At 49.2% G+C, this 13,159-nt stretch overlaps 2 protein-coding genes across 7 annotated transcripts in view; both read left to right on the top strand.

Moving 5' to 3' along the window:
- Positions 1-954: 954 nt before the first annotated feature.
- On the top strand, positions 955-10,216 carry LOC122160557 (fatty-acid amide hydrolase 1-like). Of its 3 annotated transcripts, XM_042819172.1 has the most exons (16): positions 955-1,146; positions 2,189-2,302; positions 2,572-2,715; positions 2,790-2,897; positions 3,008-3,141; positions 3,791-3,997; positions 4,457-4,497; positions 5,023-5,147; positions 5,337-5,462; positions 6,186-6,283; positions 6,645-6,744; positions 7,032-7,072; positions 7,541-7,580; positions 9,263-9,371; positions 9,684-9,829; positions 9,919-10,216. In XM_042819172.1, the coding sequence occupies exons 1-16, from the start codon at positions 970-972 to the stop codon at positions 10,045-10,047; spliced, it is 1,839 nt and encodes a 612-aa protein (XP_042675106.1). In that variant the 5' UTR covers positions 955-969; the 3' UTR covers positions 10,048-10,216. The 3 variants fall into 3 exon arrangements, 2 of the variants coding, with proteins under 2 accessions (XP_042675106.1, XP_042675107.1); XM_042819173.1 differs by lacking the exon at positions 2,790-2,897; XR_006168864.1 differs by lacking the exons at positions 9,684-9,829; positions 9,919-10,216 and having other exon boundaries at positions 6,645-6,749; positions 9,263-9,314.
- A 93-nt stretch (positions 10,217-10,309) lies between these two features.
- The window catches only part of LOC122160558 (vitamin D3 hydroxylase-associated protein), a 12,139-nt gene continuing 9,289 nt past the window's right edge, over positions 10,310-13,159 (top strand). Inside the window, exons 1-2 of one of the 4 annotated variants that reach the window (XM_042819176.1) lie at positions 10,310-10,506; positions 12,587-12,714. In XM_042819176.1, the coding sequence (XP_042675110.1) occupies positions 10,503-10,506; positions 12,587-12,714 (132 nt within the window). In that variant the 5' untranslated portion in view covers positions 10,310-10,502. Of the gene's footprint in view, positions 10,852-12,451; positions 12,715-13,159 lie in introns of all 4 variants that reach the window. The other 3 variants (XM_042819175.1, XM_042819178.1, XM_042819174.1) reach the window with 3 other exon arrangements.

Below are 13,159 nucleotides of genomic sequence, written 5' to 3'. Positions count from 1 at the left end.
TGCATGTAATATGCTTGACCCAGATAACCAAGGAGCTGCTTGTCCTCAGACAGAGAGCAAGAAGCTGTAAGCAATGAGTTAAAAGAGCTGAATATTCCCGAGGCTGAATATTGCCATCAGCAAAGGCGATGCCAGGACTCTTTGTGCATGGAGCTGCATATCAGCCCAGGGCAGTTGTGCCAGGGCAGCCCTGACAGCTGGAAGGCTGAGGGAAAGCAGGTGGCCTGAACCACAACAGCAGGAAGCCGGGGCTGGAGATGTGGAACGCTCTGCGGTGTTCTGTAGCTCAGCTCTGCATCTGTCAGGGCTGGCTTAGGCACAGTGTGTCCTGCAGGGAGATAGTGGGAGGGAGAAGATAGTCCAAACCCTTCCCAGCAGGTTTTCCAAACTATCCAAATATTTGGGCATGAACTTTTGCAAACAGTGAGTGGTTTGTTTTTTTTCGTGTTTTTTTTTTTTTTTTTTTAAAGACAGACTCATGGAAGTCCAGTGAGAAGGTAGAGGTGTTGGAGCTCCCCTCGAACCTAAGCATAGGGCCTTAGTAAGACGCTGCTTTCCACTGGAGGATGCAGCCACGAGCAAAGCACAGCACCATGCCGTGCTGTACTTGCCCTGAAGCAGACGGCTGGCATGTTAACTGTTTCTCTCCCCCCCTCTTTTCCTCTCACTGGCCCCCCCTGCTCTCTCGGCGCGCTCAGTCAAGGTTGCAGCCAGACAGCTGATAAGTCGCAGCGGGGCGGTTACACACACATCCTCCCCAGCACAAAGCGAGAGCAGCACACGTTATCAACAGAAGAACCGCAGGGCTCTATCCGGAGCGCTCCCCGCTGCCCAACCCTGCGCCCAAGCAGCGAAGCGGTTAACTCGCTCCGCAGGGCCCAGCCCACCGTGCCAGGCGGTCCTCCCCGGGTTTTCCTCCCTCCTCTCCACCTCCGCGGGCAGCCCGAGGCCGGCGGGGCGTGGAGCGGCATGCGGGCGGCCGTGCCTTCGGTGCCTGCCGTGCTGTGCGGCTCGGCCGGGCTGTTGCTGCTGCTCCTGCGATGGCGGCGTTGGAGGGGGCTCTGGAGGAAGGTGAAGGAGGCTCGGGAGAGGCAGGAGAGAGGCTTGGAGCAGATGGACAAGGCTGTGCGCGCATTTCGGCAGCAGGTGGGTGCAGGAAGCTGCGTTCTCCCCACCCCTGGCAGGGTTCGGATGAGTTCCCCTGATCCCACGTGTGCTGAGGACGGGGAGAGAACAGGGCTTCCTTCCTTCGGGCCGATGAGCAGCAATGCCTGCAGTTTCTGGGCAGGTGTTTGGGAGTGAGGATCGTGGGTCCTCATCTGCAGTAATTCTTTAATTTTGAATGCTGTATGCCCGCACCCCGCAGAGATGTGGCCGGAGCGCCGCTGATGAGCGTGGTGGTGGGAGGGAAGGGAAGGGCAGCCCGCATCGTGCCGGTTGAGTGCAGGAGTCAGCAAAAAGCCGCTCGCAGCAGCAAGAGAAGGAAAATCCCAACGCCACGTTTAAAGCGCTATTTCTGCCTCCTGGCCTCACCCGCCATGGTTTTACGCTCAGCTTCCCGCTCGTTAAGGAGCCGTAGGAAATGGGAGAGGCCGTATTTTCTAGCAGAGGCCAAAGTTCGGCGGCACGGCGAGACCCAAGTACAGCTGGCAGGCTGTGGGGGCTGCTCGCCACAAAGCCGGCACGCCGTGCTCTGCGGTCACATCCAGCTGCCCAGCTTGTGGTTCAGAGCCCAGCGTGAATCTGGTGCTCATCCCTGCTAGGGAGATTTCTGCTGGCCCCAGATGAACTCCCTGCATTCAGCCAATTTGTGAGCTCCCTTGGTGATGCCAGCAGCTATGGCACCGTGCTGTTTTCATTCTTTGCTGAGCAATATCTAAGAATGTGGCCAGTTCCCCCCACAGTTCAGTCAATCATGTATTACAGAGCATCTCCTCCAGGGCCCAGCTGAGACCTGTCTGAGCACAACAGAGCTGAGGAAGACCGAAGACTGAGCCAGTCTGGCGGGGAAGACAGGACTGCAGAAAGTTTGGGTTTCTGCTGACCCTGTGGGTTTGATTCCATTACCAGGAGCAAATATTACTTCTGACCACTGAACAGCATTTGTTTTTAGGATGGAATACAGTAGGTTCCGGGGGAAGAGGAGGACCCCATCAGTTAACCTAACCATGTCCAACCTTTCCCTTAGCATCCCTCGGTGAACTTGGTCTCCATCCTCTCGCTTTCTTTGCCGGAGCTCTCCAAGAAAATCCAGGATGGTTCCCTCCCTCCAGAGCATGTCTTCTATGCCTACGTGGGAAAGGTGAGGGCTAGGTGCCTGGTGTCATGGCCTTGGGCTTGGTTTGGAGCAATGAGGAGTGGCAAGCACCACCTTGCACCTGTGTAGCCCACATCTTTGCAAGGGCAAGTGTTGGGGTTTGGCACGAAAGCTTCTTGGCAAGGAACAAAAAGGGCTTCCTGATGCCAGCTGGGGAGGTGGGGAAGCAGGAAGAGACAAGTGTGCTTTTCAGAATGTGGTTGTCCAACACTGCAGGCTGTGTCTCACGTGTAGGCTTTGTCTCTTTTCCCAAGGCCCTCCAGATTGCTAGAGAAACAAACTGCATCACAGAGTACATGCAGGAAAGCGAGACCCAGCTCCAGCACACAAAGCCTGGGGAGAAGAAGGGTTTGCTCTATGGGGTGCCTGTCAGCATCAAGGACTCCATCAACTGCCAGGTACCACCAACATGATGTGACTGAGCTTTGAAATTGGGTGGTGGGGGAAGTTTAACCTCAGCTTCATGTCATAGCTGATGCAGAATACGCTTGCTGTGGTGGATGATAGGATTTGCTGCCCATTTCCCACACAAGCCAACGGAGAAGGCTGGTTGGATTTTGTTAGCAATACACCACACAATGTATGTGTTCTGGATGGTGCGTGCACATGCTTTTAGATTGAGATAAAAATACAGGGTTTGGGGAAAAGTGCAATCCTGCATTTGGAAACCTGGTTGTACTCTGCCCCCAGGGCCATGACTCTATGTTGGGGTTTGTGAAAAACATCGATAAGCCCGTGGCAGAGGACAGCGTGCTGGTGCAGGTGCTCAAGAGACAAGGGGCAATTCCATTTGTGAAAACCAATGTTCCCCAGTCCCTCATCAGGTACATGAGCAGTTGGGGCTGGGTTTCTATCAAGTCTTTTTCTCATTTCACACTTCTTTTTAAATAATGACCCCATCACAGAATGGCTTGGGTTGGGTTAGAAGTGACCTCAAAGATCATCTCGTTTCAACCCCACTGCTGTGGGCAGGGTTGCCAACCAGCAGATCAAGCACCAGACCCTTGGTGTCTTTACACTTTAATGCCACTCAGAATGAAAATTCATTCTAGCTTCACATGAAACAAAGACACAGGAGAGCAGGAGGAGAAAAAATGCCGCCCTTTCCTGTGCTGGGTGTTTTGAAATAACTTTTTTTTCTTTTTAATCTAATTAACACCTCAGCAGCAGGCCTGGCAGGGCCAGTGCAAATGTATGTATGGAAGAGGAGGCTCGTTAGCTAGTTAACCTTAAATTATCCTGTCCCCAAACCTGCTGTTGTGTCTGCCAAGACTGCTCGCAATGTTATTGATGTGGGGTGAGGTCAGGTGTACTGTCCTGCTCATGTTCCTCTGCCCTGCCGAGTGACCTGTGGTAGTGCATTTCTGGGGACAGCTTGTCACATCCCGCCCATAAGGGGAGGGAAGGAGTGACCAGGTTCTGTATCAGCAGTTGTCTGTGCTCCCCTCATGTACACACTCTCTGTCTCTCCAGCTATGACTGCAATAACTTAATCTTCGGTCAGACGTGTAACCCCCTGCTCTACACCAGAACTCCTGGAGGCTCCTCCGGTGGAGAAGGGGCTCTCATAGGAGGAGGTGGGTCCATCCTGGGCTTTGGCACAGACTTAGGAGGGAGCCTGCGTTTCCCTGCTGCCTTCTGTGGGATCTGTGCGCTCAAACCTACTGGGAACAGACTCAGGTACTGCAAGTAATCATGGAGTCATAGAATGGCGTGGGTTGGAAGATACCTTAAACATTAATGAGTTCCAAACCCCGTGCTGCAGGCAACACTGCCAGCTACAGGCTGTAATCTCTCAGGGTGACGCCCGCCACCACCTGTTTTGTTGTGCTGGGATGCTCCTGCTTCTGTGGGCAAGAGGAAATGTGGGAGGTACCAGGAAGGGCTCACTTCTCCCTCCTGCCCAGACACTTTCTGGAGGAGGGAAGCATCAGTTCCCCCACTACAGAGGCAGTGGAAGATTCTACACCTGCATGCTAAGAATGTATAATTGTTTCTGATGGGTCAGATATCTACCATTCTGGCCTAGGTTGGGTGTTACTTGGGCTTCCCCTTCAGCCAACCTCAGCATCTGCAAAGGGAGGGCAATGTGTTCCTTTCTCTGAAAATTCAGTGGCTGTCTTTTGTTTCTCTTTGCAGCAAAAAAGGAGTCATTTCTGGTATCTGTGGGCAGAAGTCAGGTAGGAACTGGCAGTTGCCCTGCAGGGAGGGAAGAAAGGCAAGGTTGGGAAGGACTTTGAGCTAGCTAGTGTTAGCTTCTCCTACGTGTTCAAAGAGAAAAGCAGGTTCCTTTTCAGGGACTCTTTCAGAGAGCCACCTGCATGCCCAGCTCTGGAGAAGAATGCTGGAATATGCATGAGTTGTGTGTTACACAAACCCAGATACATCTTCTAACCCTCCAGCTTGCTGTGATGTCTGCCACGGCTTTGTGGGAGGTGGGGTTAGTGGTTGGAAGGATGTCTTTAGTTGTGATCCACGAAGATTTTGTTCTACTTTTTAAGCTGTGCAATGGAGAGATATTGTTGGATAACAACTCTGGGTCTGTAGCCATGGGGCTGTTGGTGGGAAGGGACCTATAGGCTCTCCTAGTCCTGGTTATAAAAGGAGCTGCTGCTAACACAAAACTAAGTCAGAATGATGCCAAGAGGGGGACATGTCCCTTTAAAGACCTTCTGCCATAAAAGCTTTCTCCTGGTTTCTCTTAGTGACCCCAGCTGTGGGGCCGATGGCAAAAGATGTGGAGAGCCTGGCACTGTGCATGCGAGCACTGCTGTGCGAGGACATGTTCAACCTGGACAGCACTGTTCCTCCCCTTCCCTTCAATGAAGAGGTAAGGGACCTGGCAGGAGATACAGAGCTGTGAGAAGAGCTGTTGTTTCTTAGGCAAAGTGCCATTGGCGTGCCGACCTGCGATGTTATGTGGTTTGGTATAATGGTGAGATAAGTGCCCTGCCCTGCGTCGTGTGTGTGCTGTTGGCTTCTGACAGTGTTTCTGCCAGAGCTTTTCCTTGTTCTGCAGGTGTATTCCAGTACACAGCCCCTCCGCATAGGCTATTATGAAACAGATTTCTTCACCATGCCGAGCCCTGCCATGAGACGTGCTGTTCGGGAGACAAAGCAGCTCTTGGAGGATGCTGGCCACACGGTAGGGTGTTGCATGAACCCAACAGACGTGCTTCAGCTGTGCTTCCTTTTGGCTTCAGGACCCACGAGTGACCATAAAGCACATTTGTCAGGGAAGGGGCCTTCAATCCGTTCAACTTCCCACAACATTTCAGGTTGGGTATTAGGAAGAATTTCATCTCAGAAAGACTGGTGATGCGTTGGAAAAGGCTGCCAGGGGAATTGGTGGAGTCACTGCCCCTGGAGGTGTTTAAGGAAAGGGTGGATATTGTACTTAGGGACATGGTTAGTGGGCAATATTGGTGGTAGGTGGACAGTTGGACTAGATGGAAGTCTATCCCAACCTTAATGATTCTGGGACTCTATGAACATTCATAAATAAACCCATTTCACCTCTTGTGTGCGATGTTCTTTGGCAGGCAGTTCCACAGGTGTACTGCATGTAGCATGCTTGGAAAGCCACAGACTGGTTTTGTATCTGGAAACCAGGACCCATGGAGAAAATAAAGGGGCAGATGCAGATGGCAGCTCATCTGTAGCCAAACAGTCCTTGTGCTCTCTGTCCTTCGCTGCTGGTTTTGGAGGGTTCCTTGCGCTCTGGGGTTGGTTGGATATCAAATGGTTGAGCCCCTCCTGAAAGGATGTCAGAAGGACCCCAGCTTGGGCCTTTGCTAGCTTTTGATGGCTCCTGCCATGCAGCTTTGTTGTGCTTGTGCCACTGACACCTCATCCGTTGTCTTTCCAGCTGGTGCCCTTTGAACTTACAAATGTGGACTACTCGCTTTATAACTTCTGCTTCAGGGGAATGTTTGCAGATGGAGGTGTCACTTTTCTCAACAATTTGTGAGTATAACCCAAAATGGCTTGTGTGATTGGTGCCTGTCTATGGGAATCCTCCCTGGACTTGGGCAGCAGATCTACTGAATATGGACAGTGGCTGATCTGCAGATGGATTTACTGGGCAGCTAATAATCAAGAGATTAAGGTGAACTTTGGCTCTGTTTAAGACTGCTACCGGCCTTGGCAGATCAAAGGAAACTGGGTGCAGAGCCTGTAAAACCATGGGAAACAGAGGAGCCCAGAGGAAATGAGAAAACCTTCTTCTCATTGAGATATGCTATTTAGAGGAGTTGGTTCTGTGCAAGTTGATCTCCTGTAATTGCTTTCTAATACTGTTCAGCTAAACACTCTTCTTCTCTTTCAGTGAAGGGGAGCTGGAGAAAGGCAACTTGGGGATATTCTTCTGGTTGGTGAAGTCACCAAACTGGATGAAAACTCTGCTGTCCTGGATTACCAAACCCTTTGTAAGGTGCACTACTTCCTAGCTTAGATGGAGTCAAGCAATAGGTGTCTCCTGTTGCAGTAAGACTTAACCAGAGGGAACTCTCCAGGCTTTGCATACTGGTTGTGCTTAGACACTTCTCCTCCAAACTGGAGAGACATTATTTCTGCCCCCTCTCCCCATTTTGGGGAAAAGCCACAAGTCCTGCCTGAGCACTACGTCAGTGGCTTGCATTTGTGATGGAGATGTCTGAGAGGACAGAGCTGGGATTAATGTAAGCTATTTTCTTTACTACTTTCTCTTTGCCAGGTGCCTCGGTTGTCAAATGTCATAAGAAGTTTGAGAGCAAAGTGAGTAAATGCCAAACATGAGGGTTTGGGTTTCTCTTCGGAGAGCAGCAATGTTTGCTACATTAGGGATACTTCCCTGGCTGCATGCATCTGAGAAAATACAAGGCAGAAAATACAAGGGAGGGAGCAAACTGAGAGCTGTTTATATCCATGTCATAGCTAGCACTGCAGAGCTTTGCCAACTGTTGTAGCGCTGAGGATGGAAATAAGGGCGGGCACTTGCAGCCTCTTGCTTATGAACTGGATGAAATTTGCAGGAGTGAAATGTGCTGACTGCTTTGCTACTGGTTAATGCATCTGTCATGCAATGAGGGGAAAGCTTGAGCTTTGCCAAAATCCTCCTTTGGCTGCAGCTCCAGGAGCAGAGCTCACCGGTGCCCATCTGCTATTTGATGCTTTTCTCTGCCCACAAAGCTGCTCTGTGCAATACTTCTCACTAACTTGCATTGGTTTTGCTTCCTTTTTCAGCACAGTGGAAGAACTCTGGAGTCTTCATCGTGAAATTGAGGTAAAGCATAGGTATCCCAACCTTTCAGCTTGCCTGGGGCACATTGAGTGAAAAGGATTTGTCTTGAGCCACATACAGAGTATATAATAGAGTTAAGCTATAGAACTAACTAACTTTTTAAATATTATTTTTAATTAAAATATAAAAAAGAGCAGCAAAAATGTAAAATTAGTGGGATATTTGACTTAATTTTTGTGAAGCTAGTGCATCAGGCTGGTTCACTGGAAGTGGCTGCAGTTCTTAGTGAGCTCTCAAGGTTTTCATCAGAGATTTTTGATGAAGTACAAGAAGGGTAAGAATTCAAATATTCAGTCAAATATGATGATTTTTTTTGAAGTCTTGAAACCTCATGTAGAAAAATATGCTCACATTTTTTGCTATTCACAGGGTTGGGCTTAGTCAGTGTAACAAAATGCATGTGATTATTTGCAGTAACTTGAGCTGGCCATAATTTAAGTTTCATATTGAACTCTGTTATGGTTTTGAAACATAGCACAGACAAGTTGATTTTCACCAGGAAGACAGGTGTGTAACTCATTTAAATTAGTGGTGACATCCCCCAAAAATGCTAACTCTGTGAGCCATTTTCATCTTCATACTCTGGCACAGATTTTTCCTTTGACTCCATGAAGAATTTGATTTCATTTCACAAACCATAAAATCAGTTTAGCATTTTACCCCAGCTTAGCCACCTTCCTTCAGAAAAGTGAATTATGTCCACAATAAAAACATACCATCCATACCTTTCAGGAACAACTGGACTAGCAATGAGCCAGTCCCTTGGACTTGATGAAGTTACAGCTTTGATGACAATCTGCATGACATTATCCATCTTCAAAGCTTTTGCACATAGATTTTCTTGATGTATGATGCAATGATATTTCATCACATGTGAGTTGCTGGCAGCAATTGCATCATCTCTTATTAATTTTATGTCTCTTTTTTACCGACCATTGCTTATCGGTAGCTATGGCAGATCTGTTGACAAAGGTTAAAGAAAATTGCTTTAATGTTTTTTTTTTCTGCCTCATCCAATTCAAGAGATTCTACATTCTATGGTCTTCTACAGGCACCAAGGAAGCCATTTCCTCAGTGGCATTATATTCATTACCAGCAACTCCTATAAAAATGGCACATCAAGCCATACCTGTAGCATCAGTACTTTCATCTGTCACCAAAGCTTAAAATTTGACATTAGCAGCTTTATTTCCCAAATTTCTTTCAATGGACTTTCCTATTTTTTTCAGTTCTCTCATCCACAGTTTTTCTTTTTTTAGGTTCTGTTTTCTTTTGAGATACCATGAGATGGGTTGAAATATTAGTATTGGTAATCACTGTTATACTCTCCAAGTGGTACAAGGGCACATAACATGTAGCACACACAGGTTTCGATGTGACTGTGTGTGATGGTGTGACAGGTGAGGTTAGCACTGCACTACACCCTTCCCTTCTGGTTTCAGCTGAGGCAATGTTAATAGCACATTGCTCTTTGGTTGTTGCTGTGTGATGGGTATGCTGGGCCTGGCTTCTCAATAGAGAAGAGCTGCCATGGCCCCCCAAAAGCCACTGGATTTTAGGATTTGGACTGATGTGGTTCACCCCACAGCTGATGGAGCCCAGCGGGGCTTCAACCATAGGACAGTGCATCCATCCCACTGACCACCGGTGTGTTTGCCTCTCAGGAGTCTTGCCATCAGTTTATCGCCCAGTGGAAGAAGCTGAATCTGGATGTGATGCTTTGTCCCATGCTGGGCCCAGCTCTCCTTATTGGCTACCCAGCAAAGCTTTCAGGTAGGACTGCCTGGTTGACCTCAAGCCGTAGCCTCCCTGCCAGTGTAAATGGGAAGCATTTTTCCTCCTTCCCCTGCTTTCTGAGGCACTGGGCAGCAGTGGGAAGAATTCAGCTCTTGGGCAGCTTGGCTTCTGGACAACCACCCTGGTGTGTGCAGGAACTAAGAGGCAGGCTTCCATCCTGCAGCCACTGAGTTCGCAGCACGGATGCCTATTAGTTGGAAGTGGTGTTGGGCATTCATGTGTGCTGTGGTCAAACACAGAGGGGGGTGAAGGTTTTTCCTGTTGCTGTGAGCTCCCTTTTTCCCCCAGTGGCAGTCAGCTACACCATGCTCTACAACTCCTTGGACTTCCCTGTCGGTGTTGTCCCCGTCACGTTGGCGACGGATGAGGATGAGAAGGAGCTGAAGAACTACCAAGGCTATTTCCGAGACTGGTGGGACCGGGGCCTGGCAACGGTGAGTTGTGCCAGGTCCCCTGGGGGGCACAGTGTCCCCATCTCATCTCTGCCATATCCCCTACCCTCTCCCTTTTCTTTCTGCCATAGGCTTTTAGCAGTGCCGAGGGGATGCCGGTGGCTGTGCAGTGTGTGGCCTTGCCGTGGCAGGAGGAGCTGTGCCTCCGGTTCATGAAGGAAGTGGAGACGCTTGTCACGAAGAAAAACATGATTGTCTGAGTCCTCACCCAGAGCGGGATTTGAGCTCAGCGCGGTGCAAGCTGCCCTCGCATCTCACCTGCCTGCAGGACTGGCATTCCCATTCATGATTGGGTGGATTGTGGAAAAGTGAGACGAGGTCAAATGTTTACACCAATTTACCCAATACAGTGATTTTTGTTAGTGGAAAGTCTGGTTCAGGTGTGTTTTTGTGGGGAGGTTTGATGGGTTGGTTTTTTTTTTTGTTTGTTTGTTTGTTTGTTTTGGACATGTTATCTAAGACACTCAGATTCCTGCTTTCAGTACCATAGGAAGGGTTTGTGCCTCCAGTTCTCGGCTCCACAGAAGTTGCATTATGAGGGAGAAAGGCTTTTCCTGTCACGCACCGGCAATCAAAGGTCAAAACTAAACCTCTGATAAGCAGGGAGGGAGCTGGACCACTTCCCGGATGGTAGAGCTGCTTACACCACACTGACATGGGTGAGCATAAAGGGGAAAAACTGGTTAGCAACCCCCATCCCTTAGGTACGCCTGCCTTCCCCACAGCAGAGGTATAAACAGTACAGCTCACTGTCTTGCACAAACCCAGCAGCATGCCAGTGTCAAAGCCCTGCTCTGCTGCACATTCGTGCCTTCCATTTGCAGAGGGAGCCAGGCCAGGTTTTCAGCGAGGTCTCACGGCTGCTGGCAGGCACCCACACCGCGATTGGCAGCGGCGGCTGCTCCCAAAAGGCATCTGTGGGTGTCTGAGAAAGGAACTCCACAATGCGTTTTGCTGATGCAACTGCTCACAGATAAATCAAAACAAAGCTTTGACGGGAAAAGGTATGGGTGCTTTGGTTTTAAAGGCATTGTTATTGTTTAAACCAGAGTCATAGAAATGATAGGTTTTCGTCAGGAGCTGGGCAGAGGGTTTAGCCCAGCCTGTCAAATAGCAGCCCCGGAGCTCTAATTCTTTATTAGCAGGCTTTAAAAAAGGAGTGGAAGAGGAAGGGAGGGGAACTTCAGGCATCCCAGGACTGAATGCTATGTAACAACAGCTCCAGAGAAGCTTGGACTGAGTTTTTCACCATTTGTAGGCAATCGCTGCCTACATGGAAAATGTTGGTCTGGGATTTTCCGTTTGCACTTTAAAGTTCAAGTTGGGAGGAGATGGTCCCAGGAGGAGGAATGCCCACGTGTTGGCCTGAGCTGGCAGGGTGTAGCTCACTGCCCAGCCAGCCTCGTTAGTTTAACCAGTTTCGTTAACCAGTCTCTCATTAGCAAGGAGGTGGGTGGGACATAGGAGTCCTATGGGTGGAGATGCCAGTGGACCTGAACCAATAAGGATTCTTCCGGAAGCCCTGAGCAAAAGCCTCCAACAAACCGTGCCCACTGCCTAGGGGCAATGCTGGGCTTACTGTGTGGTTTTGGGGACCTCAGTCCAGAGCAGGCAGCTGGCCCTGAAACTTGAAGCTGGGATGTGTGAATGAGGATCGCCTCCCCACAGTCAGTGAGGAGAGGTTGGTGATGTCCACGCTGACTTGGCTGATTTTTGCTGTCCATCATGGATGGACAAGAAGGACACCCTCTCCTTTCCATTTAGCTATCAGTTTCTCAGTGAAGTCTTGCTTCTTCTCTGTAGTTCCCTTCCTGCTGCCACAGTAATAATCCCATGGGATGTACAAGCAAGGTAGCACAACAGCAGCACGAGCACTGGCTTTCAGCTCCCAAGGAAGACCTTTCCATCTGACAGTGATGACTTCCCAGGACCCAGTCTCCTTACAAGCTCTACTACACTACTGGGAGTAGATGGGATACTGAACCCATCAGAGGAGATTTCCCTGATATGGATTGCTGAAATATTTTTTAAGGAGGCTTGGATAGAGAATGACAGAACAGTCATACTCCTTGGAGGCAGCTTCAGATAGGTCCCAGTCTGCCTTTCCAGAATCGTTTCCTGCTTGTGCTTAATCTTCACTGCGAGCCTTTTGTTCTCCTAAGCTCCCTCCTCTCCAATAAATGCAAGTTCCCCAGAGCAAGCAAGGCTGGCCCAGCCAGTGCTGAAGGCTGTGCATGCTGTTGCTAGGGGAAGAGAGATGACAGTTGGGTGCTTCTAGTTAATGGGCTTAACTGCTTATTAATTATTAGATGTGGGGATAAGCCAGGCCAGGGTTTTTAAGATACTCAGCTCTGTTAATCAACTATTTCTAGCAGCAGGCAGTGGCCTGGAGAGCCACAACCTTGAGGGACATCCCCTCCAGACCTCTTGTGATCTGAGCATGCAGCTTGCAGCCCAACCCACAGTGTTCCTTGGGCAGGCAGACCCTTTCAAAGTCCACAGTCTTAAAAAGTCCATTTCTGGATTTTGTTAACACAACTTTGCCTCAGAGCTGATCTTGCCCAGAAGGCAACTGAATATTCTTTGTACATCGATTCTCCTTAGGAGAGGGTAGGAGACCCAAGTGTTTGTAACTGCACCAGACCAGGAGAAAAATCATGATCCAGGAGCGACTGTGGCAGGTCGTAGACCCCTTGTGGGCTGACCCTCGTGTTCTCTCAGCCTTGTTTTGTGGTTCAGCTTCAGCCATTGTGCTGCTGAAATGGCTGGGTCGCAGGCGAATCCAGCAGAAGATGGAAGAAGCAAGAAGAACACGGGATCTGGCTCTGGAGAGAATGGAGAAGGCAGCTCGCAGGTTTAAGCAAGAGGTAATTTGGGGAAAAGCATGTGTGGAAGGATGGGATTGTATTTTGGGTAACTGAAGAAACACAATTTCTGATAGATTGCGGGGGCAAAGGCAGGAATATGCATACTTTGGATCATTACCAGCTTTTTTTAAGGGTCATCACCTCTATTGTTACCAAAAATCTCAAGCTGAGAAGGCAGCCTAAAGGAGATATTTTGTAATACAGATTATGTTGTGGGAATCCTGAGCGTGAGTGATGGACTGGAGTCTGAACCATATCACTGCTCATCTGTTCATCCTGCTAAGACTTTCTGCTCCTATCCTCCTCACCTCTGCCATTCCAACATCTCACATAATCGTAGAGTCATTAAGATTGGGAAGATCAATATGAATATCTTGTCCAACCATCAGCCCACATCTGTGATCACTCTAGACCTTGTTACTCAGTGAACATCTTGAAAATGTCC

This window comes from Centrocercus urophasianus, unplaced genomic scaffold (genome assembly GCF_019232065.1).
Source record: "Centrocercus urophasianus isolate 14NV4802_14NV808 unplaced genomic scaffold, USGS_Curo_1.0 seq_18, whole genome shotgun sequence".
Lineage (NCBI taxonomy): Eukaryota > Metazoa > Chordata > Aves > Galliformes > Phasianidae > Centrocercus > Centrocercus urophasianus.
This window is presented reverse-complemented; position numbering and strand designations above follow the sequence as displayed.